Source organism: Mustela nigripes, chromosome 1 (assembly GCF_022355385.1).
Source record: "Mustela nigripes isolate SB6536 chromosome 1, MUSNIG.SB6536, whole genome shotgun sequence".
NCBI classification, from domain to species: domain Eukaryota; kingdom Metazoa; phylum Chordata; class Mammalia; order Carnivora; family Mustelidae; genus Mustela; species Mustela nigripes.
In genome coordinates, this window is record NC_081557.1 from 97,027,843 (window position 1) to 97,051,730 (window position 23,888).

A 23,888-nucleotide genomic window follows, 5' to 3' on the forward strand; every position below is an offset into this window, starting at 1 on the left:
GATGACAGAGAAAATTAGGAAAGGAAGTCATCAGCCAAGTAATTCAAGGCAATTTCCTGAAACCAAAGGATAGGAGTTTCTAGATTAAAAGGGCCCACCAATAATAGCCCAGCACCATGAAGCAAAATAGACCCTTACCAAGAAACATTACTGTGAAACTTCAGAACACTGGGGACAAAGAGAAGAACTTACGAGTTCACAGACAGAAAACAGTAATTCACAACAAAGGATCGGGATTCAGATCACTTAAAGCTTTTCAAAAGCAATCCTGGAACTACAAGACAATGGAACAATGTCCTCATTATTCTGAAGGGAAATTATTTCCAACTTAAAATTCTATTCCAAGACAAACTATGGAGTATTATGGTAGATACGCTGTATCTTAGGACATAGAAGGTCTTGAAAAATTTACTCCAGTACATCCCCTTTTTCAGGTTTCGGCTCAAATATGTATCAAAGAGGCTTTCTTTGAACATCTTTTTTTTTTTTTTAAGATTTTATTTATTTATTTGATAGAGAGATCACAAGTAGGCAGGGAGGCAGGCAGAGAGAGGAGGAAGCAGGCTTCCTGTGGAGCAGAGAGCCCAATGCAGGGCTCGATCCCAGTACCCTGGGATCATGACCCGAACTGAAGGCAGAGGCTTTAACCCACTGAGCCATCCAGGCACCCCTCTTTGAGAATCTTTTAAGAACTCCTCTTCATCCCCATCCTGGCTTCCTTATCTTCCTCACCTTCTCTAAAATACTGACAGTACCTGTTGTTTTAATCTCCCTGACCTGAAACACCCTCACTAAATATGAACTCCAAGAGAGCAAGGATGATGTTTACTGACATGGTCTGAGCATCCAGAACTCTGTCTGATACACAAATGACCCTCAATAAACAATATATTGCTTTGATGGAAATAAACTTTTTTTTTTTTTTTAACACGAAAGTAGACCATGGACCAATAGCACATTGAGGCTATTTGTGTATGAGCATAAAATGCAGGCATTTTCAGAAATACAAGGTCTCAGAGGTCTCACTCAGAGACCTCTTTCTGAAAGCAGAAAAAGTATTCTCCCAAAGGGAAAGAAAGAGCCATTCCCGATGTGGACTACAGTTTTCCCATTTTATTCTAAGTAGGAAATCTCTCTTATCACCTTAATTAGCAGATAAAATCTACCTCTGGTTCTCCCCTTTCACAAACAAAGAAGTAGCTTTCTCTGAATTAATTCAATCTTATTGAAATTCCTTAATAGAATGATTTACTTAATAGAAATTCATCCTAAAAGAAACAGAAAACACGACTGCCAAAAGCCTCACATTAATAGAATTCAGCTGGGTACAGTTATGGCCAAGATCAGAATAGCTGATGCTTCTCTCTCCCATCTCTGTAGCCTGCTGCAGCTGCCAGACATGGGAGAAGCTCGCCGCTCACAGCACAGAATGGCAGCTCTGAACCATAACTAAAGGCAGGCTGCCAGGAATCAGCAGGAGATAGCTGAAATGAAAATAGAAGTTAAGAGGAAAACGGGGCTGCTTTTCAGAAACTTGTCTATTCACTCGAGGCCCGTCATGCTTATATTTCCAAACATACGAAGCCTAAAAACAATTTAATTAATCATCTCTGACAAATCCGTTTCATTTATCAAATGTTCAGAAACTAAACTTTGTGTCCTGAGATGTACAGGCGTCGGCTTTGTAGACCTGGACGATCTGCTGTGAACTCTCCCAGTGTACCGGCCAAGTGGCTCGCTCCTTTTTTTTCTTGTAAATCCCCAGCACCGTTGACAGTTTCCAGCACACAGTACTGAATAGACTCATACAAACCCCCCCCCCATTTTCAGGAGACAATGAGGTTCAGAAATGCTATACGGCTTGCTCCAGGATGTTTATACTAAAAGCTACATCTAGGACTATCAAACAGACCTTACTCTGGACTTTTCTTTTAATGTCTAACCCAATTTAAACACAGATGAGGGGGAGCGTAAGGACAACTTCTTGAATCATGACTCATGCTGGCTCTTTCATGCAGTTACCAGTTTCCCTTAAATGTCAGCCAGAGAGATTTACAAATAATAATTAGATCTGACCTCTTTAAAGGTAATTACATGACACATGTCTAATAAATATTCAAAAGCACAGATCCTAAATTTTATATCCAAGAAGTCTCATTTTAACTACATGATTCAACATCTGCATGCCCCTTCTGAAGAATCCACCATTTTAATCTCTTTCTACGTTGACCTCTACCGTCCTCACGTCGGTGAAGGCAACCTTCAACCGCACACCCACACCGGAGGTTACATTCACCTGGTGGAACTCCTAAGGCAGGTAATGGGGACGTGCCTGGAAAGGTAGGTGAGGCAACACCATGCCACTTCTGTACTCACTTCTGAATTTATGCTGAAGGCACTGGGGAGCCACGGAAATTTTTTAAGCAGAGAACTGCACAGATTAAATCTGCCTTTAGAGAGATCATTCTGACAGCAACATGGGAAGATGGGTTCAGAGAAAGAGATGTGAGGCTGCTGAAGTAATTTAAGCGAGAAATTATCCAAAATAAAGCCACAATAGAAGAAGTGACGAAGTGATGGCAGCACTGGCACACAGGCTAATAACCATAAAACTTAAGAGTCATACTGGTGTTCTCAAGTGGGTAAAACCTCCAAAGCTTATTTAAACGCCTAAAGAAAGGCAAATGAACAACTTTTCTAACATGATCTTCATACTGTTAAGACAGTGACCAAAGGCCACAAAAATTGTCCCTCAGGTTCTCTGAGAAGCCAAGTGTCTAAAGGTATTCTGCCTAAAACAAAGCCCCTTTTCAATCACCCAGCCGGCATCCTAATAGGTTACCACTGAAAGGGAAATACAGGAAATGAATCAATAAACCTCAGGCACATGCTTGGCCTGGAAAGACACAGCCAGCATATCAAGGAGCAGAAATCGGAAAACAAAGGCCCGGGGTAATTTAATTACCAGGCCGGAATCTGCTGACTACCAGTTTAATTGTTTGAACAATGCCCAAACTGTCTGACGAGGTGACCACCCTGGGATTTTTGCACCGTTTACTACACGTGACCACACAGACAAATTATGAGAAATAGTTCTAAAGAATGTAAGAATCTTGAATAACCTTCATCAATCACACCTATGATTCCAAAGGACAATTTTTAAAGAGTCAAAATCTTTTAATTAGTAACCCAAGGCTCTTTTGGGGAAATTCAATGACCATTACATATGCCGTGCTGTCAGGACAAGGATGCCATATGCGGTGCTAAATCCTCAGCAGTTTATAAACTAGTAGAGATAAAAAGATACACATGAAAACTTTAAATAATAATGAAACGCAGCATGTAAAGTCCAAGATGAGTTGGACAGAAAAAAGAACTATAATGGTCTTATAAAAGAAAATGTAGACAAAATTAACTGAGAAAGACTTCATTGAAGAAATAGAACTTCAGCTAGGCCTTTGTAAAAAGCAAGATTTGAATATGTAAAGAACAAAGGGTTTTCTAAGGCTCTAGATCAGCAAGAGCACAGATGTGGAAATTTACACATTTCTATTTTGAGAACCAATATGGAAATCAGCTTGGTTATGGGTTTTATGTCATTAGATTAGATTTGGTAAGAAGTCCACTGGCCAGTTTTCAAAGTACTGAAGATAGAGGCTCAAATGCTTCCAATTTTCATGAAAGATATAAAAGAATAGTTATGCCACCAAAGTGGACAAAAGCATTACATGCTTTGCCTGGTTTTTTAGTTTTAATGACAACATTAAATTTATTGGTATTTACTACCATAATTCAATTAATTGACATGCTTAAGAGGATAAAGGGAGAGCAGAGGATCCCGCAGGCGGAAGAAAGAGTAATGTGCAAATTCAGTAGGAAAGAAGAAGCTTAAGATCAAAGACATGTAAGTACAGTGGAGTTGTTAAAAACTTAGGCTCTGAAGTCAGATTATGGCTTTGAGCTTTGCTTATGCCATTTGCTTGCCTGTTTGCTCTGTGACTTGGGCAAAGGGCTCAAGTCTGTTGTAAAAGGGAGACATTAGTAAGTCTCTATCTTGCAAGGTTTTTGAAAAGACAAAATGACTATAGTACGTGTATAGGACTTAGCACAATCTCTAGCATATGTAAGTGTTCAAGAAATGATCATCTTTATTGTTTTTAAAGAAAGGGTATGTGGAGTGTAATCATGCTTGTTGGCCTTGATAAAAGTCCTGGATTTCTTCCTCTCCTTCTTCTTCTTCTTTTTTTTTTTAAAAAGATTTTATTTATTTATTTGACAGAGAGAGATCACAAGTAGGCACAGAGGCAGGTAGAGAGAGCGGGGAAAGCAGGTTTCCCTCTGAGCAGAGAGCCCAATGCGGGGCTTGATCCTAGGATCCTGAGATCATGACCTAAGCCAAAGGCAGAGGCTTAACCCACTGAGCCACCTAGGCGCCGCAAGAATCCTGGATTCCTATTCCCAAAACAATGGAAGCCCCTGTAAAGTTTTAACAGTTTCAGTCGAATTTTTGTTTTATAAAGATGCTTACATTGTATCTCTTTTAAGAAACCCCAAAGGAAAAATTTACTAACAAGAAAAGTTTTGCTTTGTGGAATAGAGGTCTTTCCCTTAGAAAAAATTCTGTAAATGACTGTATCTCTTTTTCACCCTGAAAGCTAGAATGCTTAGAGCCAAATCTGAAGTTCTTAGGCCTACTGCCTGCTAGCTATTTCCTTCTCTACCTCCAATGAGTATTTTCTACTCTTGAATACATTTTCTGATTAGTTCTTTTTCTTATTTATATCTCAGAATTACTGTTTTTTGTATTATTCTTTAAAGGTATAATCAAGGCAAATTCTTTAAAGGTATAATCAACTGTTTATAAAATGAGGTGCGATCTAATGAACTGAACAGAAGGAAAAGGCATGATCGCCATGACCTCAGAAGGCATGAATCACGTGCCGTAGACGCATTCCCCGCAGGCCGCCTAAATCACTCTTTGGGTGTAAAGCGAGTCCGATGGAGCACGAGAACCAGATGGCACAGGAAACCTCTCTCTATGCAAAGCAGCAGCAGGTGAGAGGAGTGCAAAGACCTACAGCCTTTCCTGAATTAGCAGGGCACGGTTAGGGTAACCAGTGCCAGGAGCAGAAGAGAACTGGAAAGTGGCAAGCTGCTGGGAAGTTATGTACTGGCTCCAGGTGAGGAGTCTGGTTTCCATATATGAACGCTATTTTCCTGAAGGAACTTCACCCTCATATCCTTTGCTGCTCCGCGGTCTTACCTCTCAGCTCATGAAACCCCTTTGCTGCTTCACATACCGCCCTCCTGAGCTTGGAGCTCCCGGTCAGCCATTTCAACTCTGACCTCTCTGGCCACAGCAACTCCTACATGCATTTGACCTTCTACTGTTTCAGTCCCCAACCTGGGTCATTCTTACTGTCCTCCTTTTTCTCCTCCTGGGATGGAAAGCACGGATGACTGTGAGTCTACAGTGAACTCCCTCCCTGCTAATTACAGATGCTTTTATTCATCCCTTGACTATCACATGAGCACAACCAGCTGCTCTAAACCTTTCCCCGCACTACGGTGTCTAATGTACTGCTCTTTCCCTGATGTCTCATCTGCTACATTACATAATGAATTAAATCTATATTAACAAAATCATCTTGCTTCTATTTTACCCCAAAGCTGCATCCTCAGCCGTGTCCTCAGCACCAGCTCTCATCCTCACGGAAGCTGCAGCTGTGTGCTACCTGCTCCGAGAAGGACGAACTCCTCTCTTCTAAGCTAACCGTTCCCTCTGTGCTTTTGACTCCAGTATCTCGTCTGCTCTGGGAGCTTGTTTCACCAACCATCTCATTTACTGCCTATATTCTTTTCTTTTCCAGCGTCCTCAAACACCAAGACCACCACCAAAACCAAAACCTTGACACAATACTGAATTCTACAGACCCTGGTTATCCCTCAATTCTCTCCTTCCATCCTTCCTTCCACCTTGAAAACCTCCCAAATACTTTCATTATAATACCTTTCTTCCCATCCTCACTATTCACGTGTCTATTAACTCCTTGAAATCTGGCTTTATCTCCCAGTGTATTGAAAAGTATTCTCTTCAAAGTTAGTGGTGATCTATTGATAACCCAATACATAGCCCCCACACTCCAAGCTGTCTCCCCCTTTGTCTGATCAGGACAGAAACTGTCGTTACAGCCCAAGATTCTACTCCACCAACTACACTTCTCCACTTCTAAAGAAGGCATAATCAAAACTCATTTCTTAGCTGCCTTCTCACTGAGATTTCATTACTAATTACAGCTTTACTCATCACTTCTGTGCAGGTAATCTCAACTCTATACTCTTATTAATAAATTTTCTCTTACAGAAAAGGATTTACTGAGGTTTAATTTACATATAATAAAATGCAAATTCTTAGGTGGTTACTTAGATGAGATCTGAAAATTATATACTCTCTATAACCACCACTCAAAATAATAATAAAAAATATTTCCCATCACCCAAGATAGTTTCCTTTGGCCACCAGTCAATTCTTCCCAACCTCAGAAAGAGTGAAAAGAGACAACCACTTTCCAATTTCTATTACTATATATTTGCATTGCCTATTCTAGAACGTCACATAAATATATCCATACAGTATATACTTTTTCGTGTCTAGCTTCTGTCAGTGGGCATAACGTGTGTAAGATCTGTTTATATTGCTGCAGGTGTGAGTAGTTCCTTACTTTCTACTGCTGTGTTGTCTTCCCTTCTACTGCTAAACCACAGTGCGCTTTGGATACATTCTGTTGATGAACATTTGGGTTGTTCCTGCCTATGAAGAAACTGCTACGAACATTACTATACAAGTTGTTTTTTTTGTTTTTAAAGATTTTATTTATTTGACAGAGAGAGAGATCACAAGTAGGCAGAGAGGCAGGCAGAGAGAAAGGCTGACGCAGGCTCCCCGCTGAGCAGAGAGCCCGATGTGGGGCTCAATCCCAGGAGGACCCTGAGATCATGACCTGAGTCGAAGGCAGTGGCTTAACCCACTGAGCCACCCAGGTGCCCCACTCTACAAGTTGTTTTATGGACATTTGTTTTCACTTTCCTTGGGTAAATACCTAGGCACTGAATAGCTAGGTAACAGGTAGATGTCCATTAAACTTGGTAAGAAACTGAGAAACAGTTCTCTCAAACGGCTGCACCACGTTGCACTCCCACCAGCAGTGTGTAAGAATACTAGCTCATAATCTCACTAGCATTTAGTACTATCAGCCTTTTAAATTTTAACCATTCAGGTTGATAATGTAACGTTATCTCATTGTAGTTTTTAGTTTATATTTTTCTGATGACTCATAACAATGAGTAATTTTCATGCATTTATTTGGCCATTTATGTATCTTCTTTTGTGAAGTGTCTGGTTCCAGTCTTTTGTCCATTGTTAAACTGGGGGGTAGTTTTTTTATTGCTGAATTTAAGTTCTCTTTTGAACGGTGTCTGCTTTCATATCTTTAACTGCCAACAGGACATATCAAAATAAATGTCCCGCTGTTATCTCCAACACCATACTTAAAATCTAATTTGTATTTTTCTAGTTGGGAACCAGAACTCTCTATTGCTTTCAACCACATCGCAAATATTCTTTAATCATGTTTGCTTTATATCCTAACTCTTGACATTCTCCTCTTGACAGTAAGAACTCCTGAGAGGTGGTAGAGTAAATTATTAACAAACAGGCTCTGGGATTTCAAGGCTCAAATTCAGACTCTGCCACTTACTGGCTGTGTGACTTTGGACAAAGTGCTGAATCGTTCAGTGCCTAACTTCTAAGGTTTTTGTGAGGTCTAAACAAATAAATCATAAAAAGTACTTTACATAGTACCCAACACAAAGGGAATGCACAAGAAATATTACTTGTTATTTTTAGAACTAGAAATGACTTTTGCTTAAAATTTTTTCTTGTGACTCCAACAAATAACATCTAATCTAGGCATTTAACCTCTTATCTCTAGACAATTAAAACAGTCTACTAAACGACCTCTTTCCTTCTCTTCTATTTCAAACTACTATATCCCTGCTGGATTTATCTTCCTTAAAAAAGTCTTTATACACATCACGGCCTTTGGCTCTCAGATTCCCACTCCAAGAAATAATCTAAACCATTCGTCCAAACACTCAGGGTCTCTCACAATTGGTCTTTATACACCTCTCTTAAGACACGTCTCTTTTAGGGGCACCTGGTGGCTCAGCATCTGTTGTCAGCTCAGGTCATGATTCTGGAGTCTGGGGATGGAGCCCCACATGGAGCCCCACATGGAGCCCCGCATCTGGCTCCCTGCAATAGGGCAGGGAGTCTATTCTCCCTCTCCCTCTGCTCCTTCCCCCCTTCCTGCCCCCTTCCCGGCTCATGCTCTCCCTCTCACCCACTCTCTCTCTCTCAAATAAATTAAAAAAAAAAAAAAAAAAAAAAACACCTCTTACAGATAGGACTAGGGAAAGAATTAAAAAACTATTCAAAAGATTATGCCTAAAATAGAAAAAGCCAGCAGCAGCGATATAAACATTTTACTTAGGGAAAAGGAGGTAAATCTCATCAGCTAAGAGAAGTGAAAGTGGTTGCTTCTGAGGAAGGGAAATGAGGGTGGAGAGGAGGATGGGGAACAGATCTTGTTTCTAACAAACCTTGCAGAATTGTTTGACTTTTTACATTGGTACATTTTTAACTTTTTTAAAAATAAAAACTTGGAAGAGAAAATTATAGACCAAGAGAGACAGAAAAAAAAAAGAAAAAGAAAAGAAAAGGAAAAAGAAAGACGAAAACTTGATTACTAAATGGACAGCATAATGTGAGGTTTGGTTGTCCACACCTAAGGGTCATCCATAGATTTCTGGGAGGAATAGTTGGGCACATCATTTACTGAGAGCAGCTACCCTACTTGCAAATGCAAGCGTTTGGGTTTTATCCAAAAGGCAATGGGAGATGAAGGTTACTGAACACAGTAGTAATATAATAAAATACAGTATCTGGGGAAGCTTAAGCAGGACTTGTATCAGAAATGTACTTGCTTGGAAAAGAAACAGGGATTGGTATGACATGCGGTCTTCATAATTGAGACATGAGGTGATGAAAGCCTAGATCAGGGTGATGACTGTGGAAACAGAAGGATTTAATTTCAAGTCACTTTTTCAAGAACACAGGGTATGCTTTGCTGGCCAACTAAATATGAAACTAAGGTTAAAAAAAAGGAACAGAACATGAAGTAGGCACTAAAGGAATATGTGTAAAGTATAATAAAGAGTAATTCCAAGGTTATAAACATAAAATGTAAATTTTAATGTATAGTTCTTAATACATAGTTTAACACTATTTATGTGGTTCTTTCTCTACTAAGCCTCCAATTGACTTAAAACATTTTTGGTTTAGAATTCACTTAAAATCTTATACATATTTTTCACTACTTGATTAATGTTCCATGGACTGCATATTTTCACTTCTCTTTTACTTCCTCATGGGCTTCACATCAGAAACTGGCTGGCTACCAAGACTCTTCTTTGCTTGTACCTACCTGAGTCTACAGCTTACTCTGTCTAATCTTTGACATGCACCCTAGATATTTTATGTTAAATATAAACTACATACACATTAAGATCCCAAAATCATATTTCAATTTCTATAAAACAATGTGATCCAAAGCTTTAACATTAAAAATCTTGGCAAGAAAGAAAATTTAGAATATTCCATTTTCACTGAAATGACATCTCACAAGTAATAGCCATTTCTAGTTTACTCATAAAACTATAGCTTCAAGCTTTAAAAATATTTCACTGGGTAAAGACTTAACCTCTTGACTCCACTGCTCTTCTCAACTAACTTCTCTATTTCTAGTGTCCCTTTTTGCAGTAGAAATCCTTATAAGGATGGACTACTGCCTCTCCATTTTTCTTCTCTTATTTGCTGTTAAAACCCTTCTATGTAGCTTTTGGCCCACTCACTCCATCAACACGGCTCTTACCAATGGCCAAATTCAATGGTCAACTGTCATTCTTCATCTTTCTTGATCTATCCATCTGACATAGATGTTAATTCACACCACCCTCCTGAGAACACTTTCCTCACTTGGTTACCAGAACGCTGCATTCTCTTGTCGCCTTTGCTGGCTCCTCCTATTTTCCCAAGCTTTTAACGTCTGAGTGCCTTAGGGATAGGACATTGGTCTTTTCCCCAATCACACTCACTCCTTAGGTGGTCTCCATCTATCAAGAAATCCTACTGATTCTTCTTTCTCTCTCTTTTTTAAAGAGAGACAGAGAGAGAATGAACAGAAGAGGGGGGCTGAGGGACAGAGGGAGAAAGAGAATCTTAAGCAGGCTCCATACCCAGCATGGAGTCCTACGTGGGGCTTGATGTCATGACAGAGATCAAGACCTCAGGAGAAATCAGGAGTTGGATGCTTAACCTACTGAACCGCCCAGGTGCCCTCTACGGATTCTTCCTTCACAACATATGTCTGACCATAGCACTATGTGCACTGCTATACCCTGCCAAGCCACCATCCTCCCTCACTAGGACTACTGCAAGTTTCTTACTGGTCTGTTTCCACCTCACTCACTACAACCTATTCTCAACAAAGCAACCAGAGTGGGGCTTTTAAAATGTCAAATTAGATGCAATCACTTCTTTCCTCAAGCCCCTCTAAAGGGTTCCCGTATTTTATTTAAGGTAAGAGCCAAAGTCCTTATGATGGCCTACAAAATCCCCAAATCTTCCCCACTCCTGCTTGCCATTTGCCTTTCTGACCTCATCTCCCATTCTTCCCTGCATACTCTTGCTCTTCTCTCTTGCCTGCCTCTCTTTGTCCATGCTGGCCTCCCTGCTATTCCTTGAACATACCAAACAGACTGATGCTTCAGGACCCTTGCATTTACTTTTCCCTCTCCCTGGACAACCCTCTTTCTCTCATATCTATCTGACTGTGCTTTGCTCAAATGTCTGTGTGGCCTTCCCTGACTGCTCTATTTAACACTGTAAAAAACGTACCTACCTCCCAACTCCTCCCTTTCTTGTTCTAGCTCCGTACCACTTACCACACCTAATGTACTACACAATTCACTTAATTTCTTTGTGGTCTCTCTCCACACACCAGAATGCAAGATTCATAACAGGGATTTTTGTCTGTTTTCTTCTTTGTGGTACTCCTACAACACAGAAGAGTATGTAACACGTAACTCGTTTTCAGTAAAGATTTCTTGCAAAACTGACTAAACTGAATGAACGAGCAAATGTAAGAAAGAACAGGAAAGAGAGAAAAAGGAAAAGAACAGAAGACAGAAAAAAGGAGAAAGGAAAAGAAAGAGAAGAAAAGAAAAGGAAGAAACTTGCCCAAGCAATGCAAGCAGTACAGTATAGCCAGCATGGTAAGCCAGATTTGCTTGGCATCAAAGTCCATACCGTTCCACTGTAGCATCAGTTAAGAACAAATATTCTAAACAAATATCTTAAGAATTTAAATATGCTCAATAAGCAGTAGCATAGGGGCGCCTAGGTGGCTCAGTGGGTTAAAGCCTCTGCCTTTGGCTCAGGTCATGATCCCAGGGTCCTGGGATCAAGTCCCACATCAGGCTCTCTGCTCAGCAGAGAGCCTGCTTCCCCCTCTCACTCTGCCTGCCTCTCTGCCTACTTGTGATCTCTGTCTGTCAAATAAATAAATAAAATCTTAAAAAAAAAAAAAGCAGTAGCATAAAAAAAGAAAAAAAAGTTAAAAAGGCAAGATATCTTTCCTGAAATACAATTAGAAAATGATTAAATCAGAACTATTTTAGAATTCAACTTTATATAATTCTCAAAACTACAGAAGTATACACGATTATTTTTGTTAATTTTTAGAGAGATTTTTTTTTTTAAGATTTTATTTATTTGTCAGAGAGGGAGGGAGAGAGAGCGAGTACAGGCGGACAGAATGGCAGGCAGAGGCAGAGGGAGAAGCAGGCTCCCTGCCGAGCAAGGAGCCCGATGCGGGACTCGATCCCAGGACGCTGGGATCATGACCTGAGCCGAAGGCAGCTGCTTAACCAACTGAGCCACCCAGGCGTCCCTTTAGAAAGATTTTTATTTAATTGTCAGAGAGAGGGAGAGAGAGCACACAAGCAGAGGGAGCAGCAGGCTCCCCACTGAGCAAGGAGCCTAATGCAGGACTTGATCCCAGGACCCCAGAATCATGACCTGAGCTGAAGGGAGACACTTAATGGACTAAGCCACCTAGGCATCCTCAATTCTTTCTTTTAAAACAGCTAAAATTAAAGATAATTTTGATAGGATTGGAGATTTCTGTTTTCAACCAAGATAGAGTAACAAGGATTGAATTTACCCTCGCAAAACCACCCCCACAACAAATAAAAGACAAAATATATGAGACATTGGTTTACAGTACACTGAACATCAGGCAAAAAAGAAGAGTGATCCCTGAGAGGCAGGAAATAAGTGAAGTGAGACCCATGAGGACCCTTAACTAATACAGGTTAGTTGTAGGCCACAGGTTAGGGAAGAGAGACATAGGCAGAGCCCAACAGACGTCCCTGAGTTGAGGAGATAGAGCTGAGAGTCTAGGGAGAACAAGCTGAACAGAGGTAGCAAAACAGAGTACCAAAGAAGAGAGAGGTACACACAGTACAAAGCTTTGATCTGTGAGGGTCCTGCTTGAACATCCAGGAGAGTAGTGACTGGCACATGTGTGTGAAAAAGCTATCTGACACCAGAAAAGGAACCATCTACAAGGATTAGAAAAAACAACACTGACTGTTCCTACTGACCAGGCTAAAAAAGCCCCAAATTCACGGGGCATAGGGTAGAGTACTCCAAAGTGGGAAATAATGATACCTACACTGGGCACTGCTCCAATTATAAAAGATCAAATGATATAAACTGTTTCCAAGTAACTTAACTGTGTCCCAGATCAAAGTTCAAGAAGAGGTACAGGAACACAAATGTATGTGACAACCAGCAAGGTAAAACTAACAATGCCTGACATCCACTCAAAGACGAGTAGGCATGTAAAGAAGCAGGAAAACCTGACCAAAGCTTGGGAGAAACACAAACAGTTCAAAACCGATTCAGCACTGACAGAGTGATCAGAATTAGGACATTTCAAGTTACTAAAACTGTATTCCGGATCTTTAAAAAGATAACTAAAGACATATTGGATATAAAAAAGAAAGAAAAAAGACCTTAATCAAGTTTACAGAGCAGAAAACTGCAATGTCTGAGATGAGAGGTACACTGGATGAGATTAATGGCAAATTAGACATTGCAGAAGAAAAGATGCTAGGACTTGAAGACCTACAAATAGGAACTATCCAAAATGAAATACAGAGAGACAAAGGAACTTTTTTTAAAATGGAAAAAAAAAATCACTGAGCTATAGAATAATTTCAAACAGTCTAATATACATGTAATTGGAGTCTCTAAAGAAGATGAGAGGGTGGGCCAGAAAATTGATCAAGAAAATAATGGCCAAAAATTTTCTGGATTTGATGGAAGCTATACATTCCCCGATCCAGGGAGTTCAGAGAACAGAATCATGAAGAAAACCACACAAAGACATATCATAACCATTCTGTATTTTCTTGTCAGAAATATAGAATGGAGCAACATCTTTGAAGTACTGAAAGAAAAAAAATCCAAGTTAGAATTATATACCCAGGACAAATATCTTTCAAAAACAAAGATTTTTAGACACACAAAAGCTGAAAGATGTCATCACTAACAGAACTGATTTGCAAGAAATGCCAAAGAAAATCCTTCATATGGAAGAAAAATGAAACCAGATGAAGGTATGTATCTACACAAAGAAATGAAAATGAAATTGTGCATCTACATTCAGGGATGCAGCAATGATATTCCGCTCATAAATATGTAAGATTTTAAAAAATATTGAAAACTCTCTGCAAAACATAATCAACTTTTTAAACAAAAGCAACAAGACTGTACTTTGTATTTTATAAAACAGGCATAAGTAAAATGTATAACAAAAACATAAAGGCCAGGAGGTGCAAAATAATGGTATATTATTTTAAGATTCATGCTATATGTGACATGGTGAATGGTTACTGGAAGGTAGACTATAAGTTAAAGACCTGTACATGAATGTTCAGAGCAATTCATGTGTAACAGCCAAAACCAGAAACCAACCCACATATCTATTAACACATGAATGGATAAACTGGGTATATTCATACAATAGAAAGCCATTTACAATAAAACTACTTAGCAGTGAAAAGAAATGATATGCTGATACATACAACAAAATAGATAAATCATAAAATATTTATACTGAAAAATGCTGGCCACTCCCCCCTGTCAAAAGAGAGTATATATTGTATGACCACATTTATATAAAACTCTACAAGACACAAACTCAGAAAACAAATCAGTAGTTGCTTGGTGGTGAGGTGGGGCAAGAGAGATAAAAAGGGGCACAAAAAAACTTTTGGAAATTATGGATATCTTGATGGTGGCGATGATTTCTTTCATGTGTGTGTGTCTTCTGTGTGTGAAAATGTATTCAGTTGTACACATTAAATATGTGCAATTTACTGCATATGAATAATTCCTCACTAAGGCTGTTTAAAAAGCATTCTGGATTTAAATGTTCAAGTTAAAAACCTGGAAAGTGGTTAGATGACCTACAGTGTTCTTCTGGCTCTACAAGAATGAAAATAAAAGATGAAAACTAGAACAAAATATTTGTAATTTTTGTAAGGGTTAGAATGGATCACAGAAACCAATTAATCAAAACCTTTCCTTATTAGAGATAAAGAAACCAAGTCCCCCAGGGCTGCAGTGACTTGCCTGGGGCCACACAGCTAGAGTCAGTAGCTTACTGAACTGTATGAGCCACAACAGCAGGGACCAGATTATTTAGGTCACCATTGCATCCCCTAAACCTACAGCAATGCCTGGGACATAGCACGAACTCGGTAAGTATTTGCTGATTGTATTTCCCCTGGAAGGAAGGGTAAAAAATGAAGATAAAAGGAAAGGCAAAAGGAAAGAAAACCCCCCTTGCAATATGACTGCAAGTATCGTCCATCTGTAATTCTCCCATCTCTCTCACACAGATGAGGGAATTAAGCAATAGCTTTAACACATCAACATCATGAAGACAAGAAAATAAATTATATTCCTTATCTTTGTTTTACTGAATATTTTATTATATTCTAATGCTTAAAAATTTCTAGTTCATGTTGCCAACTCTTAAGCAGGAAAATCAAGAGGAAATACTTCATTCATGAAGATTAGTGACAGTTTCAAATTAAAAACAAATTTAAAGAATAGAGAAATACTTACCAAAAATTTCCCCATTTTTGGCATATTCTGTCACAAGGTACAACATATTTTTGGTCTCCATTACCTATTGATAAATAATTACATATTAGTCCAACAGGAAAGGACTGCAATTCTAGTCTACTGCAATTCAAATCCTATGGAGTTACTAAATAAAACTACTAATAAAAATACCAATGAATGATTCAGCAGGTGGCTAAGTTTACAAGACTGACAATACCCTTCTACTAACACTTTTGTGAGAAATCTCAGTCCTCACTTGTTTAAGTGTGGTCCATGGACCAGCAGCAGCACTGCCAGGCAACTGTTAGAAATGCAGAATCTCGGGCCCCATCTCAGACCTACTGACACAGAATTTCCATTGTGACAAAAAATTTTTAAACCAAAATGTGACTGTTATGCACATTCAAGTTAAAAAACACGAACATAGGTAACAGGAGTTTTGAAGATCAACTTTCTACCACCTTCTCATGGACTTTTCTAGTCTTGTGCTATAGGTAGACTTTGATTAAGAATAACAGAGATAAATAAAACAGAGCTCAGTTTATTAGGCCTGTAGCCCTGATCACCTGGAAAAATAGGATATTCCTCCTTGTTTACTGTAATATTGTTACAAACTACAATTATTTTAAAAATAGTTCAAAAGCTTCTTTGTAACTCCACTGCTATACAGTTTTATTCAAATCAGTTTTCTAGGTTCAGAAAGGAAGCACATTAGTGTCACAAATGTGGTATTTCAAATTCTACTGAACCAAAAGGAAATCAATTTATAAGTACAAAATGAGTGAATTTTAGATTCTCTGTAATACCATCTTTTTATGTACTGGCATGTGATAACAAGGAAAATTTAACCATTATCTACTAAAAGGCTGGAAATTGATTTTGCCCTATCATGTAGGTTTAGGACTATTTCCAATCAGGTTGGAAAACAAAGAGAGCTACTCACAACTGGAGTTGAAATAAGATAAACAGCAAATCAATTCAACTGCTTACTTAGGTCAAATAAAGATGGAATTCTGTGAATCCTGGTAGCTTTAATCTTAGTTCGGCTTATAGTTCATCAGACATATAAGGATGTGGATTAGTTTCTTACAAGTATCCTCTTTAGGAATTACCAAACCAAACAACAACAACAAAAAGCTTAAAAAGAGAAATACTCAGATATAAATACCACCAAAGAAGCCTTCTGCTGCTTTAGAACTGTTTTGAGAGGCACACCATGATCTGTCATTCTAATGGTAATAGTAATGGTCTCCAATTGTCTCCACACCTTTTTTTTTTTTAAGATTTTTTTTTTTTTTTTTTTTTTTGACATAGAGAGAGAGAGAGATCACAAGTAGGCAGAGAGGCAGGCAGAGAGAGAGAGAGGAGGAAGCAGGCTTCCTGCTGAGCAGAGAGCCCGATGCGGGGCTCGATCCCAGGACCCTGGGATCATGACCTGAGCCGAAGGCAGAGGCTTAACCCACTGAGCCACCCAGGCGCCCCTCCACACCTTTTTAATTACAAATCTCTATCAGTAACAAGTTGTTTAGTGAAACGTGTATCACACATGCATGTACATGTATACACACACATGCGTGCATATGTTTAGATGAACATAAGCAGAGATACAAATTACATCTTGTGCCAGTGTATAAACACACTATGTACATTACAGAATGCACACAAAAATATAAAAAATAAGTATAGAAGTATTAATATTTTCTTATTATGACCAAGAGACACTTGTGCTAACCCATGTGAGTGCACAGAGGAATGTGCTAGTATTAGCTCTCTGTGGCGGAAAAAAAAAGGCCCTGACCTGTAAACAGTTTTCTGTGGTGTAAATACTCCCACTATACCTGATTTTGAGATACTAACATGGTATTAGTTGGTTTGCAAAACATCTGAAAATTTAACAGTCAGTTCTTATAAGCCAGTACAGAGTCTAGCCTACCACTAGGTGTGCCCGCATCACACTATGGAGATCAAAGTCCTATGCCAGCGTGCTGTAACAGATTTTCGACAGGGGCACCCGGGCAGCTCAGTTGGTTAGTACTGCACTCTTGATTTTGGCTCAGGTCATGATCTCAGGGTTGTGAGATCAAGCCCTGTTATAGGCTTGGTACTGGGCAAGGAGCCTGCTTAGGAGTCCCCCTCTCCATCTCCCTCTGTCCTGCCCCATGCCCTGACCCTCTTCACCTCTAAAAAAAGATTTTCTAATATAAAAATTCTACATATTAAGGAATAGAAGTGTTAAAAAAAAGTTTATTACATTATCATTCCTCAATATGAATTACTCTTCAAAAATCAGAGATCTTCTTTTTTTTAAGGTTTATGTATTTATTTTAGAGAAAGAGAGGGAGAATGAGTGGGTAGTGGGGAGGGATATAGGGAGAGGGAGAGAGAACCCCACACAGACTCTGCACTGAGCAGAGAGCCAGCCACGGAGCTGGATCCCACAACCCCCGAGATCAAGACCTGAGCTGAAAACAAGAGTCAGACATTTAACAAACTGTGCCATCCGGGCACCCCAGAGAAGGTTTTCTTTTAAAAAACATAGCTTCTACTTGAAATGGGTACAATTTATTTTACAAAAATGCTATCTCAATAAAGTTGATTTCTTAAAAAAAACACTCCTTTACTTTATCTGACAAACTAACCCGAACAAAATATATAAGATTTGGCTCTAAGTATTATAAGTAATATACTATTTTAACATTGTATTTCATAAAACATAAACAGTGTATTTTCTTAAATAAGCAAAACTGCCATATCCTCATTTATGGTACAACCACAAAAAGCCAACAGGTTTGAGTATCATAAATACATAACTACAAACTTTTTAATTAAATAACCTACAGTCTGAGAAACAACTTAAAAGGAAGCTACCAGTTTTTTATTTCCTAATTTTTTACTTAAATATAGAAAATGGGTATTCAACTTAATAAAAACTACATAATTATTCCTTTTTTATGGACTAAAAAAATAACATAAAAGAGAAAGACAATGCAAAAGAGAAAACAGGATGATGTGAGAAGCACGGAGATGAATAAGGTCACATCCTACCTGATAAAGTTTGATGATGTGAGGGTGGTCTAACATTTTCATTATTTGTACTTCTCGGTAGATTTTCTCAAGGTTCACTGCATCCAGCTGAGATTTATCGATTATTTTTATCGCCACCTGTGTCCCGGGCACAAATAAATACAATCAGTATACAACAGTTAACATCTTCCAGCTAAGAATCTTTTGAATATACAGTACCAGATACTTTGCCTGTTAGTTCCTAGGCCAATAAAAATACTTTAAATTCAACACTCATTCATTCAGCAAGTATTTCTTGGACACCCACCACATGTGAGGCACTGTGGTGATTTAGTTTAGGAGCACCTTTAGTGTGCTAAGGGGAAGAACTCTGCAGAGCTACTTTAATAAAACATATTTCTCTTTTAATAGAACTATAATGTTTTACTCCACTTATAAATTGAAGAAATAAAAGCTCAGCAGCTTCAACCAGTTATCAGCCTGCTGCAAAGTACCTGTAAATAATTGATCAGCCAAGCAGAAGGCAGGTTCTGCTGTACTGAAATACCTCTTTTCTAGAAAAGCAAGTGATAGCTTCCAAAGAATATAGACATAGCTTTCGGGGGCGGGGGGGGGGATGGCTAAAGTATTAAAATCAATTCATATGAAAGATACCAACTGGATTAAACTTTTTTTTTAAAGTTTTTATTCATTTATTTGAGAGAGAACACACAAATGGGAGGAGGGGCAAAGGGAAAGGGAGAAGCATGATTCCCCACTAAGTGGGGAGCCCAATGTGGGCCTCAATTCTTGGACCCTGGGATCATGACCTGAGCAAAGGCAAAAGCTTAACCAAATGAACCACTGAAGAAGAAACTCGAAAATGTACTTCACAGTCTACAGAAAAGTATTCTGAACATAACTCAGTTTTATGTTGTTTCAAGATAATTTTTATTATCCATTACTGTATGTGATTTAATAGTTCAGTACTCCTAAAAAGTATCTAAGGATATAGGATTCACCTTGTCAATTCACTTAATTTCTTCAGACTCTTGTTTACACAATTAGTTTTTTTTTCTTTCCTATGGCTGCTTTGTCCTTTGCTCTTCCCTCTTTAAACTCTACTGTAAGGTTTATTTCTTACCAATCTGTATTTCTAATTTGCGGTCCACAGCTTATTTCCTGATTTGAGTTAACTGTAACCCAGAGAAGAACTCAAGCTTCCCAGGGGAAATCAAATTACTAAGTATAATGCATAAAATTCAATTTACTGCCAAAGAAGAAAGGGGGTAGTTCCTTCTCTAGACAGTAAAGTGCACACGTTTTGTGATAATTATTTTCATTATGTTTGATGGTATATTATTTCCATAATCAAAATATTCTAGAAAGTAAAAGGTGCTAAACTTTGCTACATAAGGAGACCGATCAATATTGGACTTGGTATTAAGGACATTATTGGACCACCTCAATATTTATTTAAATTTAAATAAATTTAAAGTGACCCCCTCCTCCTCAATTTTATGATACAGTATTATCAGTTACTTTAGGTAAAAGCTGCCAGATAAGAGGATAAGTATATATTTAAGTTTCCCTAATACTCCTTAGGAAGGTAATATGAAGTTTCATAGACATGCTTATTTTGAAGAAAATGTCTTGCCCTCCAATTGTTGGAGCATGTCTAAATATCCCCCTTGGGGCGCCTGGATGGCTCAGTGGGTTAAAGCCTCTGCCTTCAGCTCAGGTCATGGTCTTGGGGTCCTGGGATCGAGCCCACATCAGGCTCTCTGCTTAACAGGGAGCCTGCTTCCCCCTCTCTCTCTGCCCGCCTCTCTGTCTACTTGTGATCTCTCTCTGTCAAATAAATAAATAAAATCTTTATAAATAAATAAATAAATAAATATCCCCCTCACCCACAAAAAGCCCCACTTTTAGAAGGAAATGGATCAGAACCCATTAATAAATAAAAAAGAATATCTTGATTATCATCTCTTTAATACTATAATGTTAAAGAAAAACTTAGGCACTAAATTCCAAGTAAAGCAAGGTTTTGCCAAGAGATACCTCATACTCTTTTTTAAAACCCTGGCCTCAAACAATGAAAAATCGAAAGATACATAAATTATCTAAGAAAACCTTAATAAGTCATAACTCTCATTATTCAACTTTTCTCAACCAAAAAATTCTCAAATGACAAAATCTAATTCTCTTCAATTTTATCTTATATATATGGACCACACGTGCAGATACTTATATCTTTACCCTGTTATCCCTTGCTTGTAAGGCCTGTCAAGATTATGAAAAGGGGAAGCACTAAAGAAAAAGCGGAGCATGGGTTAGCGTCCTCCTTCTAATAGTTAGGACTTTTATTAATGTGGTGTATCACACAGCCTAACTTGCAAATGCTGAACCACCCTCATAGCCCAGGAATAAATTCCACTTGGTCGTGGTGAATAATCTTTTTAATGTACTGTTGAATCCTATTAGCTAGTATCTTCTTGGGAATTTCTGCATCCATGTTCATCAAAATACCATTAACATTTTTCAAAGAGCTGGAGCAAACAATCCTAAAATTTGTATGGAACCAGAAAAGATCCTGAATAGCCAAAGTAACTTTGAAAAAGAAAACCAAAGCTGGAAGCATCACAATTTCAGACCTCAAGCAGTATTACTAAGCTGTAATCATCAAGAATGGTACTGGCACAAACACAGATACACAGATCAATAGAACAGAATAGAGAGCCCAGAAATGGACCCTCAACTCTCTGGTCAACTAATCTTTGACAAAGCAGGAAAGAATGTCCAGTGGAAAAAAGACAGTCCCTTCCGTAAATGGTGCTGGGAAAATTGGACAGCCACATGCAGAAGAATGAAACTGGACCACTTTCTAATACCATACACAAAAATAAATTCAAAATGGATGAAAGACCTAAATGTGAGACAGGAATCCATCAAAATCATAGAGGATAACATAGGCAGCAACCTTTTTGACTTCAGCTACAGCAAATTCTTGTTAGACATGTCTCCAAAGTCAGGAGAAACTAAGGCAAAAATGAACTATTGGGACTTCATCAAGATAAAAAGCTTTTGCACAGCAGAGGAGACAGTCAACAAAACTAACAGGCAACCTACAGGATGGGAGAAGGTATTTGCAAATGTCTTATCAGATAAAGGGCTAGTCCAAAATCTATAAAGAACCTATCAAACTCAACATCTAAAGAACAAAATCCAGTGAAGATAGGGGCAGAAGAAACAAACAGCCATTTCTCCAAAGACAAACAAATGGACCAAAAGACACATGAAAAAAGAAACTCAACATCACTTGGCATCAGGGAAATACAAATCAAAACCATTATGAGATACCACCTCACACCTGTCAAAACGGCTAAAATTATCAACTTAGGAAACAATAGATGTTGGCAAGGATGTGGAAAAAGAGGAACCCTCTTACACTGCTGGTGGGAATGCAAACTGGTGCAGCTACTCTGGAGAGCAGTATGGAGGTTCCTCAAAAAGTTCAAAATAGAGTAACCTTACAACCCAGCATTTGCACTACAAAGTATTTATCCAAAAGATACAAACAGTGATTTGAAGGGACAGCTGCACCCCAATGTTTATAGCAGCAATGTCCACAATAGCTAAACTACTGAAAGAGCCCAGATGTCCACCAACAGATGAATGGCTAAATATGTGTGTGTGTACATACACAAACACACACACATATATATATATATACAGATACATATATATATGTACATGCAGACACAATGAAATATTGCTCAGCCATCAAAAAGAATGAAATTTTGCCATTTGCAACAATATGGATAGAACTAGAAGGTATTATGGTAAGCGAAATACGTCAGAGAAAGACAAATATCATATGATTTCACTGATATGTGGAATTTAAGAAACAAAACAAATAAGCATAGGAGAAGGGAAGGAAAAATAAAATTAAGATGAAAACAGAAGCAAATCGTAAGAGACACTGAACTCTAGGAAACAAACAGGGTTGCTGGAGGGGAGTTGGGTGGGGGGCATTAAGGAGGGAGGACATTAATGGGCATTAAGGAGGGAGGACACTTGATGTAAGGAGTACTGGGAATGAATTGCTAAATTCTACGCCTGAAACTAATAAAAAAAAAAAAAAAGAAGAAAAAAATTAATTGTTAAAGCCTGAAAAAAAACAAATTAGGGCTCATCTAACTGCTATGAGCAAGTGACCACAAAATGCACAGTGATTCAAACACAATAGAAGTTTAGTTTTTGGTCATGTCATAGAATGGAACGGGTGAAGATGCCTCCATGCAAGCATATGAGGTTTATGAAGGTTTTACTGTCTTTTTTTTTTTTTTTAAAGATTTATTTATTTATTCGACAGAGATATCACAAGTAGGCAGAGAGAGGGAGAAGCAGGCTCCCAGCTGAGCAGAGAGCCCAATGCAGGACTCGATCCCAGGACCCTGAGATCATGATCCAGGCCAAAGGCAGAGGCTTAACCCTCTAAGCCACCCAGGCACCTCGAGGTTTTACTACCTTTAAAATCTTCCATAGTTTACCCTAAAGGCTATCTCCATTCCAGCCTGACAGGAGAAGGAAACTTGGAGAAGCTTTCACAAGAGGTTTTTATGGGCTTGCCCTCAAGTGGTACATATTACCTCTGTTCACTTCATTAGTTATAACTCAGTCACATAACCCCATCTAAATGCGAGAAGCCCAGAGATAGACCAGTGACAGGTCCAGGAAGAATAGGAAACATTTTTAATGTTCAGCTAGCAGTCTCTGGCATATTCTTCCAGGTAATTTCTTAGCAATGGGACTCATTACCAAGTACTTCCCGGAAATATGACGATGATGACTTTCAGAACTGCACAGTACTTTGTAATTTTACAAGATACTTTAACATATTTTAGCTCATTTATTTCTGAACTTTGTGAAGTAAATGGAACAAGCAGAGCATCCATGATGTTCTCGAGAAGTTCTAAAGATGTTACATAATCTACAGAAGGTCTTACAGCTCAAGTGAATTATTGGGAAAAACCACAGGCCTTCAAACTCCACGTTCAATCTTTCTACCTTTTCAAAGAGCCTATTATGTGCACCCTTACTGAGCACCTGTTGTGTGCCTGGCATTATGCTCAGGATACAAAAATGAACAAGATCTGATTCCTACCTTCAAGGAACTTAATAGATCTGTGAGAACAAAGAGAACACATTTTGGAAAACAAATTTTGTCAACAAGAAAAATCTGCACTTGGGGGTTTTTCCAATGTGTATGAAAGTTCCAACAAACAAAAGGGTTGTGTTCCAACATTTTAAAGATAACTATGAACTTAGATTTCTGGGAGCTTACTCTCTGCATCCCTTTTCTACTTAGTTCTGAACCAAAGACAAAATCTGCATGGTCACGACAAAGTCAAGCAAAGGACTCTGAAATTGAAGGATTCCTTTCTCTTTGTTATTCATCTGAATTTTTCAACTCTCCAATTTCTACATTTGCATGCAGTATCTTTAAAAAAACAAAACTTTAGTGAGTTTATGTAGAGACAGAAAAATTATTATTCCATCT

The 23,888-nt window shown here is 38.5% G+C and overlaps 1 protein-coding gene across 5 annotated transcripts in view; it reads right to left on the reverse strand.

Moving 5' to 3' along the window:
* The window catches only part of SIK2 (salt inducible kinase 2), a 126,512-nt gene that overhangs the window by 88,599 nt on the left and 14,025 nt on the right, over positions 1-23,888 (reverse strand). For all 5 annotated transcript variants that reach the window (XM_059417487.1, XM_059417451.1, XM_059417479.1 and 2 more), the window contains exons 2-3: positions 18,368-18,484; positions 15,323-15,386 (exon numbers count right to left, since the gene is read on the reverse strand). In XM_059417487.1, coding sequence (XP_059273470.1) covers positions 15,323-15,386; positions 18,368-18,484 — 181 coding nt within the window. The remainder of the gene's footprint in view (positions 1-15,322; positions 15,387-18,367; positions 18,485-23,888) is intronic.